This window comes from Aspergillus alliaceus (assembly GCF_009176365.1).
Source record: "Aspergillus alliaceus strain CBS 536.65 unplaced genomic scaffold BDW43scaffold_5, whole genome shotgun sequence".
NCBI classification, from domain to species: Eukaryota; Fungi; Ascomycota; class Eurotiomycetes; order Eurotiales; family Aspergillaceae; genus Aspergillus; species Aspergillus alliaceus.
Genome location: NW_022474688.1, coordinates 275,614 through 293,623, shown reverse-complemented (window position 1 = coordinate 293,623; position 18,010 = coordinate 275,614). Strand labels below are relative to the sequence as shown.

Genomic DNA, 18,010 nt, shown 5'->3' with positions numbered 1-18,010 from the left:
TTGTCCGTATTTGGCCTAGCGCGCCAAGCCTCAACTTCGACGTTCCTGTACAGCTTCAACTTCCCTCTCACTCCCGCCTTAATCAATAAAAGTCATCGTCCCCTTCTGTTCCTCCCCTTCCATTGCGCCTCGGAACCTACGGACTCGGGTGTCGAATTTCTTCTACCTTTACTCACCTGTCCATTGACGCCGAATTTTCCCGTCCCTCCATCTCGCCCGTTCACCATGGCCGGCCCGAAACCCACCGGTTTCGACCTCAAGGAATTCAAGGCCGCCGCTTCTCCTCGGTCGGTCTGGGCCAAGAAGGACCCCTGGGCTCGCTAGTGCGTGACATGCTTGAGGCTTTTGGCAATTGCTCTGACTGACTCACCGCAGTGAGACCTGGAGATACACCGGCCCCTTCAGCCGCTTCAACCGTTTCAAGGTCATCTTCCCCGGCTTCGGCATTGCCAGCGTTGCCTTCGCTGGATACTGCGCATACGAGGCTCTCTTCATGAAGCACGATGATCACCACGGCGAGGGCCACCACTAAGCCGACCAATTGAAAACATCGCATTGAGACGGAACGGATCCCTTAACGAATGACCGACCGATATCAATGGATTTGAAAATAAAATGAGGATACCCCGGATTACAGTCGACAAAGTCGTCTGAATATCAGGAGACGTTGCGCTTTTCGGTTTCTTAGAAGGGATCATGTGTTGAACCTGTGCCAGTGGCTAGGCTTCAGAGGCTACGACTGTGCGGGAAATAAACTATTGATTGTCATGACTGGCCCTTGCACTGCAGTCGGCGCTTGGGTTGTTTGAATTTGTCGGATGTACATAGTATCTATCTGGTTTTCGTTATATCAAGACTGTACTTTTGCTGTTTGTTTGGTCTCGTGCGAGTTTGACCTAGAATGCTACGTCATTTGGCAAGTATTGCACTACGTGGTGCAGTTGTGCGCTTCGATAATCAGTGGCGTTCGTACTGGTAGATTGTATAATTTTTGTTGCGCTAATATATGTGATCCATTTTTCAGTGGCTAGATTACTCTTCAAAGGCAAAGGCAATGCCATCGTCACCCGCAGTGACAACCCGCTTTCCATCCGACGATTGAACAAAGGCCATAATGCCACCGGACTGCTCACCCTCCGAGTTCTCGGTGAGACCTAAATGGCCCTTCCATTCCTTCAACAGTCCCTGTGCGGCAGCTGCAGTGCCACCACGGGCATCCCAGCGCCTTACCACACCGTCCATGCCGACGGAAGTGAGAAGCCATGGCTGACCTTGTGCAGCCGCGGCAACAGGACCACGGGGAGGCAAGGGACTCGCTCCACCGCGGCTCTGAAGGAATTCAACCTTAACCACGGCACCTTCGGATGCCTCCTTGATATGGCGACGGAGAGCAAAGCGGTGGGCGGTATCGAACAGGGCAATCGATCCGTCCACCGAGCCGGCAGCGAGAAGACTCAAGGGAGGAGAGGAGAAGGACAGAGTCTCAATGCCATCGGACTGAGCTTGAAGAGAAGCCAGCAGAGTACCAGCAGCAGCACTTGTCGATTGCGAGCCGGAAGCCTTACCCTTCGCTTTCGATGCAGCAGCACCGCCAGATGCCAGACGAGGAAGGCCGACAATCTTGATGTGACCTTCCGCGCCACCAACAGCGGCGAACCCACCACCCGGCGCAACGGCAACAGAGTAAAGACCTCCTTCCACCTCAAACCGCTGGTCATCTGCGGTCAATCCGACAACGGCACTAGTTCCGGCGGAGTAGGAGATACCGGCGGCGGCGGCAGCGCCAAAGACATCATATACGTAGAAGCTGCCATCCTCCGAGACGGTTGCGAGAAGCTTTCCGTCGGGTGTCCAGGCACCCGCTGTGCAGGATCCGGTGTGCTGGAAGAAGGTCTGGATGATCGAGATCGGCTGAGCGGCGTCCTTGTGGTCAATACGGAACACCCAAGCGCTACCGTCATTCGCTCCCATAGCAATCACGTTGCTCTTCTCCTCATCACCATTCTCACAAGGACAAACAGCAACCCAATTGATTTCCTCCACTTCCTGCGCCTCCGCGACAAACTCCCAAGCCTGGCCAGTAAGCTGGGGAGTAGTATCGCGCAATACGCGCAGCTGACCATCTAAACCCGCTGTCACGGCATATTCACCCTTGGGTTCAGTGAACGCAACTGCATTGACGGTATCCTTGTGGCCTTCAATCTTCGTGATGGGCTGCAGAGAGTCCCGCTCCTTCTTCGGTTGCGGGTTCGACTCGTAACTCTGTGGCAGAAGAGGGCGCTCGGTCTGCGGTGTAGAATCGAAGATGTATGCGGTATCGTCGCCGGAGCCGGTGAGAACGATAGAGTTGTGGATTGGGTGTTGGGCAATGCAGAAGATCGAGTCTGAATGAAGATCGAAATGGGCGGAAGAGTCGTTCTCCAAGGTGATTTCCTCCTGTTCAAAGGTCATGGGCTCGTCTCCATCGTCGCCGTCGGAGTCCATGGGATGGTCCTCATCCCGCTGGAAGATTTCTTCGGCCTCGTCAGCCCCTACGTAGGCATCTTCTTCGGCCTCGCGATGGGGATTTTGCGAAGAGGACATAGTGTGGGTATATCGTGACGTAAAAAAAGAAGAAAAAAAAAATGAGCACTACTAACTTTGGAGGGGTAGTATGGTATGAGGGCGGATTTTAGTCGGATTTACTGCGAAGCAAGAGACTTTATGAATATAGTATGTCTCTTCCAGCCTTGTATGTCACAGACAAAAAGAATTGTTGCGACAATACCAAGCCGCGAGGAGATTTTTAGCTGGTCAGTAAATTATTGGCGATAAGGCCCCGCGCTTAGAAATTCATCATATTTCCCCCCGCGCCCAAATCAAACACTGCAAACAGATCAATCAAATGTCTCCGATTGCTTTATAATCGCAGTGCTTCAAATCATCATCTTGGCGTATGACTACTCTATAATAAATCATTAGCGACTCGCACTTAAATGTAATAATTTATAAATATTTTATATAGTATACTATAGTGTCTGTATGATAGAAGGAATAGTCATTATACTAATCACAAGTATTGTCCGGGGCCAGATAGCGTTTCAACCCAGACAGTATATATTATACTAATTCGAAATATATAAATTATGTGGCCACCAAGGAACCCGATCATGTAGAATACCTGGTAAGTTACCCGTAAGAAACGATATCGAAACGATATAAAAACGATCAGATTTATGACCCCCTATTCAACTATCTAGTAGGCGTATCTATGTGGGAATTATGAGGCCTTTTTATATGTGGCCTGATTACCATAGTATTCAACAACCCACATACTTCCGCAGGTGGTCAATTCACCAGGCATATGCCAGGTGCCTGCGATACTAGGTAATTTCATGGGCGTAGTCAATAGAGCATCAGGCCAATTCAGTTCCCAGTCACATTCTCAATACAGCATCAATGTCTGATACGTATGGGATTCTCGGTTAGAAATGGACGTACTGTTATTAGGAAGAGGAGGCAAAAATCAGCCTTTGTCCCAGTATTGACCAATCCCGTGAACGCCAGGTGTCTCTACTCACTATAACCAAGCTTATACTATTGTACACTAGGTTCACGGGCAAGGCTTTGTATATGCGATGATCACTAAGCACAGTGGAAGTTGAACTATCCCTTTTGACATACTAGCCCCTGATTGTAATTATATCTCATACTGAACGGTGTGAATATTCATCAACTTGTTTCACATACATTGGTTGATAGAAGAGCTGGAACCATCCACGTAGAGAATAGAGGAACCCGGGATTTACATTTGTGTTCTCCTGGGTTGTCCATAGCGATTAGCCTATAAGCAAAGCATTCGCCGTTTTCAAGGCCCACTTAGAGGCTGTCAGCTCCTCAGATGGGGGGCCATCAGCGTTGCGCTGGAGTGCATGGTGCATGTGTAATTGTGCCAGCCGCTGAGATCCATATAGCCGGTTGCCCATGAAAGAGAGACCAACTCCATGCCAAATGGGACGACACTGGCTAAGGACTAATCAACAATACCTGTGATCTCAAACGTGTTCTCGTTGACTAGGATGTTTGTTTAAGAAAGGTCATTATATGTGAGGATTTGTGGGCATGTTTGCTTGAAGAGGTTTGGGAGGCTGCGTTCCAGCTCGGAGATTGCTGGGCTGGAAAGCATGGAGGACGATGTGATACTTCGCTTGATGAGTCGGTGGAGGGCTCCCTCCTGAGCATCTTTTTGCACTTCGTCGTCAACCGGCTGCGGCCTGGTCCAACATCGAGCAAAGTACCTGGAGAGAATCAGCATTATGTCTGTGTCATTAACCTAAAGGGGAGTGGGAGAAAGACGAGCTACCTGGCTGGATTTTTGACATAACATACCTGCCTGGCCTCCTCTTCAGTATTCAACTCAGTTTTGGCGTTGAATGCTTCTAGGCAGGAAATGCATTGAAAACAGGGCATAGATGGGGAGAGTTGGGCTGGCACCGCGCATTTTTCCTTGATAAGTGGCTTCCGGCACCAAGGCGCCTTAGATAGTTTTGCCAGTTTAATCACACCCTGATCCAGCGTGGACTCGGGCTCTCGAAAAGACACGATCAGATCCTGTCACTTGCCTGGGCGACCTGTATAAATGACTGTGTAACTCAGCGAGCCTGGGACGGCGACTGCCTGGATTGTCGAACCACCAGAGATACGACGGCCATTGTCGAAGAACCTGTCGGTGGCTTGTTGAGCCCACGAACGTTCGATCATGGTTTCAGACACTCCGTTGCGTACTTGGAGTGATCTTTGCCTTAGGAAGGTATCTAATTAGGCCGACGTTCTTTACGCTATTTACCTGGTGTAACTATCCCCGCCTTCCGATCCTCATTGTGGTCCTGAACTATTACCACCGTATATTCATATTTAATTCCGCCCTAAGTGCTAGAGAACAACAAGACAACAACAACGACCTTTATGGTAATGCGGCCGAGTTTAGTGTAAATACTTCCAAGCTACTCCTAGTCCGCTTCTAGATGCACTCGGCCGGATGCCATCTACGACATTATGTGGACCACAAAAAAAAATAAAGCTCTATATTGATTAAAGATGGACATGGAATAGACAGTTTACACTATGTCTATAGCTTGGCACCAGCGCGCCTGCGCGCCTCCTTCTCCTGGTCTCGAAGAAACCGGCGCAAAATCTTTCCACTAGGGCTTTTCGGAATAGCGTCGATGAATCGAACGCCACCCTTCAACCACTTATGCCGAGCCTTGTGCTCTTCCACAAACTTCTTGATTGACTGTATCGTCTTCTCATCGTCCTTGTCAGCCGAGGCGGATTTGACAACTATAGCCTTTGGAATCTCGCCAGCAGCCTCGTCGGGGACAGCGATGACGGCACAATCTGCGACAGCGGGATGGGTGAGTAGGTGGGCCTCAAGCTCCGCCGGGGCAACTTGTAGACCCTATAGAAGGTATCAGCGGGGATATTCAAACTTTGAATTGGCATACCAAGGAAGAACAAACCTTGACCTTGATCAGTTCCTTGATGCGATCAACAATGAACACATGCTCAGTGTTCTTTGGGCTCAGGCGGATAACGGCTTCGTCACCGGTGCGCACCCATCCGTCCTCAAATGTCTCCTTGTTGGCCTTGTCATTGTTGAGATAACCCAGCACCGCACTTGGACTGCGGAGCAAAAGTTCTCCGGGAGTGTCATAGCTTGTAATTTCCTGGCCGTCTGGAGTGACTATGCGAGCTTCAAACCCAGGGAGGAGACAGCCGGAGGATCCAAAGAAGACGTCGGCAGGGTGAGTCGAGGAGGCGACCGTGCATGTCTCTGTCAGACCTATAAGGTAGAGTGAGCAATGACCGAATATCTCCACCGTGCTATTGAATCTTACCGTAACCTTGCCGGATCGTAACTCCTGGGTATACCTTTTGAAAATCTTCGGCTGTTTCCATACCCAAGGGAGCTGCACCACTGAACAATGAATCGACCGAGGACAGGTCGTACTTGTTGCAGACATCCTGGTTTCGGAGCATGGTAATGATGATTGGAGGCACCTAATCGAGACATTAGTTGCGGAAAGCTGTAGTACTAGTGGAGAGCACGTACCAAGAAAAGGGACGCAATCTTGAAGGTTTGGATGGCAGAGAGGTACGACTTCAGTTCGAACTTTGGTAATACAATCACCTGGTCACCTCTATAGGGGCCAGCATGGCACACAACCACCAATGCATAGATGTGGCTCTGAGGAAGGAGACCTAAAGAGACTTCGTTATGTCTGGAACGTCCCTTAGACGTGCCGAGGTTGTCGCGATGAGTCTTTTCGAAAGCGGAAATTTGCAAAACGTTTGCGATCACGTTCCTGTGAGAGATCATGACACCTTTCTGAGATAAACGGTTAGTACAGCAGCTTCCATCTCTGTGCTTAAATGCGCAATCTACATACAGGCAGTCCTGATGTGCCACTGGAATAGCATAGAAATGCGGTTCGACGAGCACCCTCTCCTGCGCTCCAGTTGAGTTTCTCTACTTTAGGAAGTGATTTTCCTGCTTCGATGAATTGGGAGACGGTCTTGTATTGCGCAGGGATGCTTGCACCGCCTGTGAGTGCGGCGGGTACTTCAAGCAGGTAGATGCGGTCTTGGGGAAACCCAGCCAAGGCCGCCGCCTCCAAGGCAGTGGAGAGCAAAGGAACACATGTGAACAAGGCTTTTGCTTGGGAATCGAGCAGCTGATGTTTCAACTCGGCCGCAGAGTAAGCTGCGTTGGCAGGAGAAACAATTCCTCCCAACTGATGGGTTGCCCAGGACAGGGGGAGCGTGTCGATCTGGATACCAACTGATACTTAGTTGCTGATTCTTGGAGTTGATCGAGGAACTTACCGTGTTTACGCTGAAGACTGCCACTGCTTTGTCCCACTCCGTACCACTATTTGGGGCCCAGTTGAACTCCTTAGCTAGTGCTCGAGTTAAATAGTCAACTCTCTCTGCAACCTGAGCGACGGAGTAGGATTTTCCGGTGATTCCGCATGTAAATGGGTCTCTTGATTCTTGCAAAGGAGCTCGCCCATAGTGATCGTTGAGCATGAACTCGCTAATGGGAATGTTATCGGGGATCGCGGGTAGTTCACCCGCGCTGGCTGGAGGAGTAAAGCCCATATTTGGCGTGTAGTAATGTATAAGTGGAATAAAGGACAGAAGAGATCAGAGGGAGTGAGAAGGAGGAGCGAATTGGGTGAGAGGAGAGAGTATTAAACACAATACAAAATGCCGGGGTTCTCTCCACGCCCAGTGCGGGGAAAGCTTCCTTTATCGAAGGTTAAAGCAGTGCGAAGAATTGACCGAACCGCGGCCAGTGGCTCGGCATAAGGTGGAGTACATTTCCATGCACTTTTAGGTAATCAGTCAACTACGACGCTGATCCGGCTCTCTCGGACCGTGAGAATTATTCATTCCATTCTACATCTGTATTCATACAGCATTTTATCAAAGTAAGCAGGGCAGTGGTACATAGGGGAAGCTACGTATGCCGAACTGCTTCGGATGAGTTCATGATTAGTGAATCCCTCGGATATTCCTTGCAGGAGCCGAGGGACTTCCCGAACAAACATAAGGGCTCCACTTTTAACTGGCGGATCCGCTCATAATTCAGTCAGGGTTCGTCTAGTTAGTAGAAATGTTTAATTTCCTATTTACGGTTAGGATATACTATGGTTGAGCCTAGTAATTTTATTAGTACGGTCCACCTTAGGGTAGGCCACAGCAAAGCGGTGAGACCAAAAACCGCCTGCCTATTCTGAAAATTGAGAGAGCCCCTGAGAGCTCAGTCTAAAGCTTCAATAATATGAAACTATTCAGAACTCTACTATGGCTGAACCTACTACCCCCTCTACTACCCCACGCACAAATTCTACACGGCTTGAATGGGATGATCAAATACATATATTGATCCTTCGAAGTGTTGATTTTACCTATAAAGAGATTGTTAATCATTTACCTGGTATTACCTACAGGCAGGTCCAATATACATGCCAGTCTGAGACCTATACACCACGTAAGGCACGTGGCTAACTACCTAAGCTTTCAGATTCTAAGATAGATGATATTATTAATTTTATAATATCATCTAAGCGCACCCGGTATCTGTCATATGGTAAAGTTATCCAAGAACTTAATCTTAATATATCTTAAAATGCTTTTTTATCTCAAGCACTCAAGAAAACTGGCTATTCTCGCTATATAGCTCTTCGAAAACCTCCTCTTCCTGAGCGTACTAAGTGCATACGTTTAGCCTGGGCATTAGACTATATAAGTCAGACACTGGAACAATAAAAAGGAAGTCTTTTGGACTGATGAGACTTGGGTTACTAGTGGATATCATAGATGAATCTATGTAACCCGTATACCAGCTGGGATTATTTATAATGATTGTCTTCAAATCTCATAACCGCGTTGTCGTGGCTGGATATTTTGAGATTCTTTTCATGGCAATACTAAAGGACCTAATCTATTTTGGGAGAAAGCTTAGGATTCTATTAATGCTCAAAGCTATCGTGAACATACTATCTTTATAATAGCCAACTATCTATATCAGAAAAAGACAGAAAATCAAGCTATCAGTCTTTTTCTTATGCAAGATAGGGCGCCGGGGTATAATGCTAGTGAAACTAGACAAGATTTACAGGAACAGGGTATACCACTTATTTTTTGGCCACCCTACTTACCCGACCTTAATCCTATAGAGGGAGTATAGAACTGGATAAAAGATTGGATTAAATCTCACTACTACCCTACAGATAATAATCTGCCTTATCCTAGGCTGAGACATTATATTAGAGGCGTGGGACGCAGTCCCTGAATCAGTCTTTCAGGGTCTAATTGAATCTATGCAGGCCCGCTGCCAGGCTATTATAGAAGCTGAAGGTGGCCATGCTAAGTATTAGAACAGGTGTTTCTTTTAGTATTTTAATGAGCAATTTCTAAATATTTTAATGGGCATTTTATGGAGCGGTTTTTATGTGTTTTCTAAAACGGCAGAATTCCTAGGGTCTAAATTAGTGTGGTGGACCGTACTAACAAAATTACCAGGCTCAACCACAGTATATCAACTTCCAAAGCCATCACTACACTTCACATCCAACCCAGGTGGTCAATTTTAAGGTAAATATCAGGCTGTCGATATGAATATCTTCAACAAAGCATTCACCAGAAGTAAATCACAGAGCTCAAAGTTAGTGTAGACAACTACTTCACCTTCTCCTCGAAGGCACAATGTATAGTCACAAAAACGCTTATGATAATGATGTAAAAAGTAATAGGAACGAACAGAAGGGACTGACAGACGGAACTGAAAGTCAGTTGAAAGAATACCCTTACCTCCGTCGAAAAATAACGTTATATTCTCTTCTGAAGCTGTACAGTATACTTGTTGAAATGATCTGGCAAGTCCAATGAAAATCACCTTCCTCCTCGAAATGTTCTCCGCGCCATGAGTGAATACAAGCAAGCTCATGTAGGTATCCCGTGACTCAATGATGGTTCTAGATCTACAGATCTCGGTAGATCTCAGATCGTCTACCTTATCTAAACCTCTAAGCTAAGCGATGGTTGTCTTGTCCGATCTCTCCACATGGGAAAGCGTCTAATGTGTATGCATGCAACCTATTTTCCCAACCCCGCCTATCTAACTTCCCAGGAGTCTCGTATAAATGTATTTATATCGATCATGTTTCCTCTTTACAAACGAAATGCTCAATAAAGAAAGGGAAATAACTGTGTAGGTACTCCATCATTTGTTTATGGAGGGAGTTGTTCATACTAAACAAGGCCAAGTAAGATGTATAGGAAATACTATGTAATCCGTGTAATCGATTGCAGATGCCTTAGATTGAGGGCATCACAGAGATCACTGTCCGTGACTTCATCATGATTAACCCGTGACCAGCAGTTAGTGTTGTTTGTTACTGCACTTGCGCCTACTCATGTCTGAGCCCAATCCATCTCTTTTATCTTGTTGTTCTAGCATACTATGCTCAAACAATCGTCCTTTAGAGATTTGTAACACGATCACAAATCTACCCGTATTTATATGAACGTCACTCTCCATATTGATTTATTCCCTGATATGAAGGCACTGAGAGGTGACATATATTAACGATGGTCAGCGAATAACTATCTCCCTGGCGAATAAATTGCACACTCCCAGAAGTGTTTACTATCAATTCAATTGGCCCTCATCGACTGATTATATGGATATTCTTACCTTCTATACTCTTTACTCCCTTATACTTGCATTCTGGCAAGGCTCTATCTCCAACGAATACCGTTTACTCCCATTATCGATACAGCGTGGAAAGTTATAATACGATACCGTTGACAAAAAAAAATGCCTGCTAAGAGAAAAAGGGCGATCAGAGCGAACGAGGCCAAGCCTGTGAAGGCGAGACGTACCTCCGGAGGAGGCATAGCCAGGTCTGAAGGTACGGACTATATACCTTATGTATATACCTTATGGCATGAGGACTTCGGGAATTGCTAACCATCCAAAGTGTCGGAATCAGCTCTAGTCACAGCCCGCAAGCTTACCATTCCGGTCGATGGCGAACCTCCCGCATGGGCAAATGTACGCGGACCGATTGCTTCCATAATGCTCTTGCTAACACTTCCAGCAAGTACCGTTCGGAGTTAGGTGATACCCTTCCTTGGTTTCGAGCTGTCCAAGGCGGTATATATCATAAAGACGGCCTCTGCTGGGGAGTGCTCCTCGATGCCGACTCGGGAGACCGCTGTTATATTGACGAAGAGGTGATAATAACAAGGATGTAAGTTTTACTGCTCTTAGGCGACTTGCTATATTCTCTCTTGAAACGAAACCAAGGCCAATGACTCTTTTAGTGGCGGCGGCTGTACTAAGGATAAAGATGGGAAATTGACTCGCGTTAAAGATCAAGACGCAAATGATACTATGGTTAAAAGTCTCTTGAATAGCATGGAACAAAAGCTTCCTGTCGGTATTATAATCGGTAAGTGCGCTGAGCCATGGAATGCAAAAGCCCATCATGATTAATGGTATAATAGGACAGGGCAACACTGTACTGGAAACAAAAGTACCTCATCCATTTAATGTTATGGCCTACTTCCGCGTCTCGCATGTCTGGTTCGAAAGGTGTGACGGGAAGAATGGGGCGAAAGTGCGCTTTGAGAAGTTGGACCTCACGAGCAAGAGTTGGTGGGCGGTCAAGGGGTCGTCGCCGCCACCACCTCGTGAAGAGCGCGATTTCAAAAACAGGCCAGAGTCAGTCCAGTGCGGCGCATGTACTTGCACTAGTTTTCGGATCTATAACGAAGGATGGATGTGCCTCGAGCCATCCTGTGAGCAATTCTTTAGGGTTGAAAGATTGGAGGCTCCTGCCATCCTGACTTACGACCAGAGGTTTCTGGACTATCGATTGCACCCAGATGACACCGTTCAGCCTCATCATAGTCTGATTCCAGACTTACTCAGCACCTTGAATGAGGATGATTCGGATGTGAGCACCATAAGGGTAGCCTGGAAAGGAGTTGTGTGTCCCCAGTGCCGCAAATGCATATCACGGAAGCTTTGGAGGGGATGGAAGTGCAGCGATGATACCACCCCTACCCCAGGGCACCCGCACCATACTTGTACGTTTCAGAAGATGCTGAGAATGCACCCCGTTCCATTGCGCTCTGTGATCGATTCTCTCGAAATTTCTCCTCAGAAGCGAGCTCTCATACCTGACAAAACTGTCATGACCCCACACGTGGATGATGTCTCTTTGGCTCCGTACAGGATGCTAGTATATACCCTCCCGGGAGTCGGGCATATTACGCACCTTGTGTCAAACAGAACAATAAATAGCCGGCCTGATGGGCCAGACATAATGTTTCAGCAACTGCAGCAGGTTGAGCTTGGGTTGCGGCGTTTTCCTTTGGACCAAAGTGTGGGTAAGTCGGGAGATTATCTAGTGATAGGAGGTGCTCTGTTGATGATTTTGTTTTAACGTGTTTGGTAGTCGATGGAACTCTCACTGCCCACTTTGCCGTTAACTATGTAGGTCACCTTGGGACATTTGATATCTGTCATGAGAAATGTCTGACATCAGCTTAGGGAATGCCGTATAAGTACGTCGTGTCTGTGAAATCTAAGGGCTTTGATGAGGCCCCCAAGGTGATTCTCCGTGCATTGGGCCGTCTGAAATGGGCGACGGAGAAAGCCTTGGACCGCGCCAGAGATATTGCTCGTGCTCCAAATGAAATGTTAGTTCTAGGGTATTTTGAGGGCATGAAAATTGGAGTAAGTACTTTCTTATCTATGAACCATGCAAGGAAGTGTGGTGTACAAAGATGGAAGCGTGTTAGATACGTATGCATATCAAGTCTAGCAGATTCTAACGGTTCTAGTATCATGATGACGGCGAAAGCTCTCTTGGTCCTACAATTGCGACCCTATCACTGGGGGCTCAGTCTACCATGCTAATCCGAATGAAGTCCGTATACTTCAACGGTCGCAGTAAGAATAACATTTTCCTAGCCGAGGATCCGGTTCTTCCGGGATGTGCGTTCGAAATAGAGCGTCAGAATTTGAAAACTCGGATGCACAATAGAGACATCACACATGAGATCTATGACAAGGAACTAAAGGAGGTCCTGAAAGGCCATAAGTGTTCTGTTGCAAAGCCCTGTATAAAACTGCAGTTGAATCACGGCGACCTTGTTGTGATGCATGGTGAAAACCTGCAGAAATACTACGAGGTATGACTATAAGGCGCCGGATGAATGCAAAATTCTGACAAGTGTGTAGCACTCCGTTATTCCAGAAAACAAATTGCGATTTGCGCTGACTGCGCGCCACATCAAGGCAGACCACGTGGATCCGAAGGACATTCGTAAGGGAAACTTTACACTATCGGGGGATCAGGTTTACAATGGACATTAATAATTCCTGTTTTCTGTTTTGTCTTGAAATTCGAATTTCGGTGGCTTGTCACCTCATGCTAATTTCGTTTGTAACTGTCTTTCTAGCAACTTCTACCACAGACTGAATACATGCTTACTGTATTTTATCGGTGTTACCACCGCACAGCGTGCACAATATTTGGCTCACTGATCCCTCTTAAACCAGCCACTTCCCTCTCCAAAGCCTTGCGAGCTCCACGGAGCAGAGCCACCGTCTCCAAAGGAGCCTCCGCTAGGGTTTCCGAAGGAACCTTCGCCATATGGGGAGTTACCAGAGGGTGCAGATGAGACTTCCTGGAAGTCGGTGCTAGATGGACCGCCATAAGGCTGTGAACCTTGGTTGTTGCCCCAACCTTGGTTACCGAAGCCAGAGGGCCATCCGGATCCAGATGGTGTAATCTCTTCTGCAGGAATAACCTCCCAGGGACCCATATCACCTTGAGTTCCCTGGCCAAAATCCTGCCCGTTTCCTTGAGTGCCTTGTCCAAAGGGGGAATTGGGGCCACCTCCCATTTCATTTCCTTGACCAGTGCCTTGTCCAAAGGGGGAGATGGAGCCACCTCCCATTTCATTTCCTTGACCAGTGCCTTGACCAAAAGGAGAGCTGGAGCCACCTCCAATTTGCGTTCCAGTGGGTCCAGCTCCCTGATTACCTCCCTGTTCATTTCCTTGACCAGTGCCTTGTCCAAAGGGGGAGCTGGAGCCACCGGTTTGTCCACCAGGTGGAGAGCCACCCTGCTCGCCACCCTCTGCACTGCACTTGTTGAAAACAGCTGCAAAAGTCACCGTCAGTCCAACCACAACAAAATCATCAAGATCGAAGGGAGTGACATACCATTAGCATAATAAGCGTACGAATCGGCGTTGTTCTTAGCCTGGGCATTATCCAGACCCAAGACACCTTGAAGTCCATACACAACATCCTCTGTACCAGGTGAATAGACGCTAGTAGCATGCGCGAACTCGTGAAGAGAGATAGCCGCCTGATCCAGGTATCCACACTCATTAACCACCTGCTGCGTCTGGTAGTACGCCTGGCAGTTGACAACACGGTTCATAGTCGGATAGGTAATTGCTGCAATATTTCCGCCGCAGGAATCCTGCGCCTCAGCCTGACAATAGTAGGTCAAAGTACCCGTAGATGTAGCCTCCTTAGCGATCGCCTCCAAGCGCCCGGAAACCTCCTTCTTGTCCGCCTCGCTATCGGACTTGAAGAACTTCTTGAGCAATCCGCTGCTGCCGTCTCGGGCATCCTTGGCCGCAGCAGTGGCCATCTCGGAGACACGCTTGAGATTATCCTTCATCAGCTGGTCATATTGACCGTCGCAGCCAGACATGGTGGCACGGGCTGTGAGACGGCTCTCGACGTTCTCAGGAGCCTCGAAGTCGATGGAGTTGGACTTGTAGGGAACGACGAAGAACTTCTTGTGGTCGTCGGCCTTGGTGTATTCGAGCATGCCGTCCGCGATGGCGGAGTACTTCTTTCCTGCGGCAAGGTCATGGGAGTCGGCGATATCGAAGATGGACTCGACTGTTTGGTTAGGGGCGAGATCCATGAACGCTTCGGGTGTGAGATGGCTGTTGATATAGTCGACCCGTGCGCCACTGAAGGTCGGGTTTTCTTCTTTGCGTCAGTTGTTTTCGTCCTGAGACCGGGGTATATAGGTATAGTGCTAGGAAACCCACCAGATCCAGATACAACGACCTTCTTCGTGGGAAGGTCCTTGTCCAGGAGACCGCCTCTTTTGACGACGCGAAGACTCTCATCAGCAACATTCTTGATCAGAGCCTTGACGGTCGAGTTTCCGAGCGCCTCCAGCTGGACATCGATGAGGTTTTGAGCGCCGTCCTGCGGGGCTCCCGAAGCCTGCCTCGGAAGGTGAACCGGCTTGCCAGCAGCCAAGGTCAAAAGACCGAAGAATTGAACGAGTTGAAAGAACGACATCCTAAAAGGGGGGAAAGGTACGGAAATGAGAAAGAAAGGAATGAATGGGGTGGATGGAAAACTACATGAAAGCGAGATGGCATGCTTGATTTTATACGGTTGTACGACGAGCGAAATAATCGAGTGACCCTGTTGTTTCACGTTGGTTAAGGGCTTTTGCTGGATGGTTACATTGTTACCCAATGGATTCTTTCTCTTATGGATACCCGGTGTTCTACTAGCTATGGTCTTGGCTGTTGGACCTGATGCTATGAGGAATGGAGACTAGCGGCTATAGATCTGATGTACGGCTTCAAAGCATCGTGGAGAGAGAGCCAATGGCGGCGGCAAACAGCGTTCCTGGGCAAGAATCAGGTAAATTAAACGGGAATAGGGTCTTCGAGATCTAGACTAGAGTAGGTCGATCACGGCTCTAATAGGCTAGAATATCTAGGGATAGGAGATATTGTGCTACATCTAGGTAGGTAGGGACGAGATCGAGAAAAGTCCGAGGCAAAAATCGCCTCAGAACCGCTCGATAGTATAACCATGTTAATCTTCAGCGCTCCACCAGAGCAACGGCAGATCCAAAACCTACCATTAGCTAAGGAATTCTTCCGCCCTATGATTTATCATCCCGCACCTGAAACGCTTATTTATTCAGGATTCGGCCTGAATACTACCTTCCCTTTCAGGCCCTATCCACATCAACACGAGAGGGGTGGCACTGCATGGCATTTATGACACATTTCCATGGACCCTCGGCCAAGAATCCAGGTCAACAGTGTCAGGAGCCTTAATACGGGAATTAAGGAGCATAAATGTGGGGACGGGTCCCTAGTACATGCGACGTCTTGGCATCAACGGCGTTTCAGGGGGTTCCAAACCCTACCGGATTACCAACTCCCAGAGGCAGAAATAGCTTTTTAAGGTTGGACCCGTTTAAAACACATCGAACGGTACTGTGGACTGATCAGTGAGAATGTTCTGGTTTGTGGTGGCCTTTGGAAAGGGCTTGTTTCGACTCCTGCTTGACTTGAAACAGTCCCAGATGTTCGGATATTGAAAGTACTGCGCCCAGAGATTGATATCACTTGGCAGCTACGGGACGGCTCCGTTCGGATCGAGATTCTTCTGCAGGGGTCTTGGTATTACTTTGTCGTGGACTCGAGTGAAGCTATCGGAAGAATGCTTACCCAATAAAGGAGCTTGGGGAAGTTCGTCCTACATACATTGTTAGTAAAGGTTCCTTCACTAATGCTTTTACTAGAACTGCCAACCCCCCGATGAAAGAAAGAATTGAAAAAACGGTCATACATGTCCTACCAACACTAAGCTAGTACTAGTAAACTTGAAAGAAGACCCTAGATAGCAATAAGGGTCGATCTGCATGGAGGTATTACCCGGAACGGGAAAAGTGAGGGTTAAGGTACTTTAAGAGCAGAGGAAAGTGGAGACTAGGTGTATCCCACTCAGGAAGCCTTTCCTAAGCATCTGGCTCTCCGCCGTGGAGTACACATCTGTACCAGAATGAACAACGGAATCCAGCACGAAGCTACTCTTAATTAAGGATCCAGATTCTAAGCCGCATCTGGCATGACACTGCCGATCGCATAACTGCCATCGAGTTAATGCTGCAGACGGGGTGTTGTCCCCGCGCTCCCAAGAACCATGGTGCATGCTAGATTATATTGGACATATCATGGATCCACCACACAGGATTCACATTACCTATTACATAGGGGAATCAACATGTGATCTGGGCCACAATGGCATTGCTGAGCCGTCCCTACTGCCCACCGTAAATGTGAGTGGAGTCTTTGCTTCATCGTTCGACTCTCTTGCCTTGACGGCCCGAGGATTACAAAGGCTCTATCTACACCGGGATCTCTTGGGTAGAAGCATGCCCACGGTATTGGTTTTCCTTTCCAGTGTCTTTTTTTTTTTTTTTTTTTTTTTTAAAAGGTCAGGAAACTCCACACCGAGACAATACCACCACAATCAGGCGATTTGGGAAACCTTAAGTCTTGGGAATCGGATATCTCCAACATGAATAAGACAGACACGGCATTTATTTTCTGATCTAGACACTACGGTGGCTGCTTGCTACCAGGGATTAAGAGATTTCAGGACCTCCTCTAAGCTCGTCCGCTGATCTTCCAAGACCCCTGGTAACTTCGGAGCAGATGTTACTAAAGGAAAATGATCTAAAATTGACACATCGCGTGCAAATAGAGTTAATAGACTAAGGCTGCGGGAGTGTCTATTCAGTATTCGGTGTCTGATCATGGTACCTCAGAAGTGGCAACCATGGGAGCAAGTGCTCTTGGAATTTCGTCCTTCCCTCCCAAGAGCTCACATCCCTTATTGATTGCACAATGACTGCACTTGACAGCTTATTAGCTGTACAGGATGCTATGCTCGTCCAATGCTCGTCCAAGCCATAGGAATGTTCTATCGTGCCACTCCTTGTATTCTCAACGTGTTCTTTCCAGGAAGACTCAAATGTGGCACTGAGCCGTGTCATTTTGCTACCCTTACTACTAAACAGCGTTGACTTGTCAAGGCAGTGGAATAGTTATTATCCATGCTGACTCACTACTAACACGACGACAGAGACTATATCTACCTGAAAATTACCTTAAAATATCACATATTGGGACACGGCAAGTGTTCGGGCATTTTTGGTGGCCTGGTGGTATATTTTGGTCGACAGATTACTAATTCGATAGATTTTGCTTGAGAGGTGTATCTCACCACACTCTTCCATCGAGAGACAGTCTGACCTATCTTGATGTTCGTGAAAAAAAAGGGTCGTTATCCACTGCCAACAGGTTTGATACTGCTGATCGGGAGCGTGGGGGCAGCTGACAAGACCAGTTTACTGCAGATATGCATTAGTATAATAGGTTCCTACCTCCACTCTCTTGATCTTCATTTCTTCATTCGTTCTCCCTCACTTAACCAAATTGTGATACCTCTCTGCAGCATGCAGGAATATGTTCGCCGCGATATTTCCATACCATGCCTGTTGAAAATTAAATAACAGGAATACTAAGGGCAACGGTGAGTCCCTTGTAACCGTTAAGTGGAACAACATCACTCTCGGCAAGAGAGGGAAAAAGAAAA

General features: G+C 47.7%; 5 protein-coding genes across 5 annotated transcripts; 3 read left to right on the top strand and 2 right to left on the bottom strand.

The window, feature by feature from the left end:
* The first annotated feature begins 12 nt into the window (after positions 1-12).
* BDW43DRAFT_263624 (NADH dehydrogenase [ubiquinone] 1 beta subcomplex subunit 3) lies at positions 13-1,020 on the top strand. Its single transcript, XM_032040572.1, has 2 exons — positions 13-323; positions 376-1,020. The coding sequence occupies exons 1-2, from the start codon at positions 226-228 to the stop codon at positions 530-532; spliced, it is 255 nt and encodes an 84-aa protein (XP_031904386.1). The 5' UTR covers positions 13-225; the 3' UTR covers positions 533-1,020.
* Positions 1,021-1,032: 12 nt separating this feature from the next.
* BDW43DRAFT_297266 (uncharacterized protein) lies at positions 1,033-7,140 on the bottom strand (the record flags this gene model as incomplete). The annotated part of the gene is made up of 9 exons (XM_032044354.1): positions 1,033-2,553; position 2,944; positions 4,369-4,372; positions 5,122-5,437; positions 5,499-5,821; positions 5,877-6,039; positions 6,092-6,367; positions 6,429-6,809; positions 6,865-7,140. 9 exons carry the CDS (start codon positions 7,138-7,140, stop codon positions 1,033-1,035), a joined length of 3,261 nt encoding a protein of 1,086 aa, XP_031904385.1.
* A 3,226-nt stretch (positions 7,141-10,366) lies between these two features.
* On the top strand, positions 10,367-12,937 carry BDW43DRAFT_321906 (uncharacterized protein; the record flags this gene model as incomplete). The annotated part of the gene is made up of 9 exons (XM_032049443.1): positions 10,367-10,460; positions 10,542-10,603; positions 10,654-10,802; positions 10,876-11,003; positions 11,059-11,946; positions 12,015-12,052; positions 12,110-12,295; positions 12,403-12,753; positions 12,803-12,937. The coding sequence occupies 9 exons, from the start codon at positions 10,367-10,369 to the stop codon at positions 12,935-12,937; spliced, it is 2,031 nt and encodes a 676-aa protein (XP_031904384.1).
* A 164-nt stretch (positions 12,938-13,101) lies between these two features.
* Positions 13,102-14,902, bottom strand: BDW43DRAFT_321905 (Deuterolysin metalloprotease family-domain-containing protein; the record flags this gene model as incomplete). The annotated part of the gene is made up of 3 exons (XM_032049442.1): positions 13,102-13,637; positions 13,793-14,578; positions 14,644-14,902. The coding sequence occupies 3 exons, from the start codon at positions 14,900-14,902 to the stop codon at positions 13,102-13,104; spliced, it is 1,581 nt and encodes a 526-aa protein (XP_031904383.1).
* Positions 14,903-17,530: 2,628 nt separating this feature from the next.
* On the top strand, positions 17,531-17,951 carry BDW43DRAFT_263613 (uncharacterized protein; the record flags this gene model as incomplete). Its single annotated transcript, XM_032040571.1, has 1 exon — positions 17,531-17,951. A coding segment is annotated over exon 1 (248 nt), but the record flags the coding sequence as incomplete, so codon positions are not given.
* Between the last annotated feature and the right edge of the window lie 59 nt (positions 17,952-18,010).

Excerpts from the sequence above, each read along its gene's own strand:
- BDW43DRAFT_263624 (XM_032040572.1), top strand. The coding sequence starts at position 226 with ATGGCCGGCCCGAAACCCACCGGTTTCGACCTCAAGGAATTCAAGGCC. Across the intron at positions 324-375 it reads AAGGACCCCTGGGCTCGCTA|TGAGACCTGGAGATACACCG; the intron begins GTGCGTGACATG and ends GACTCACCGCAG.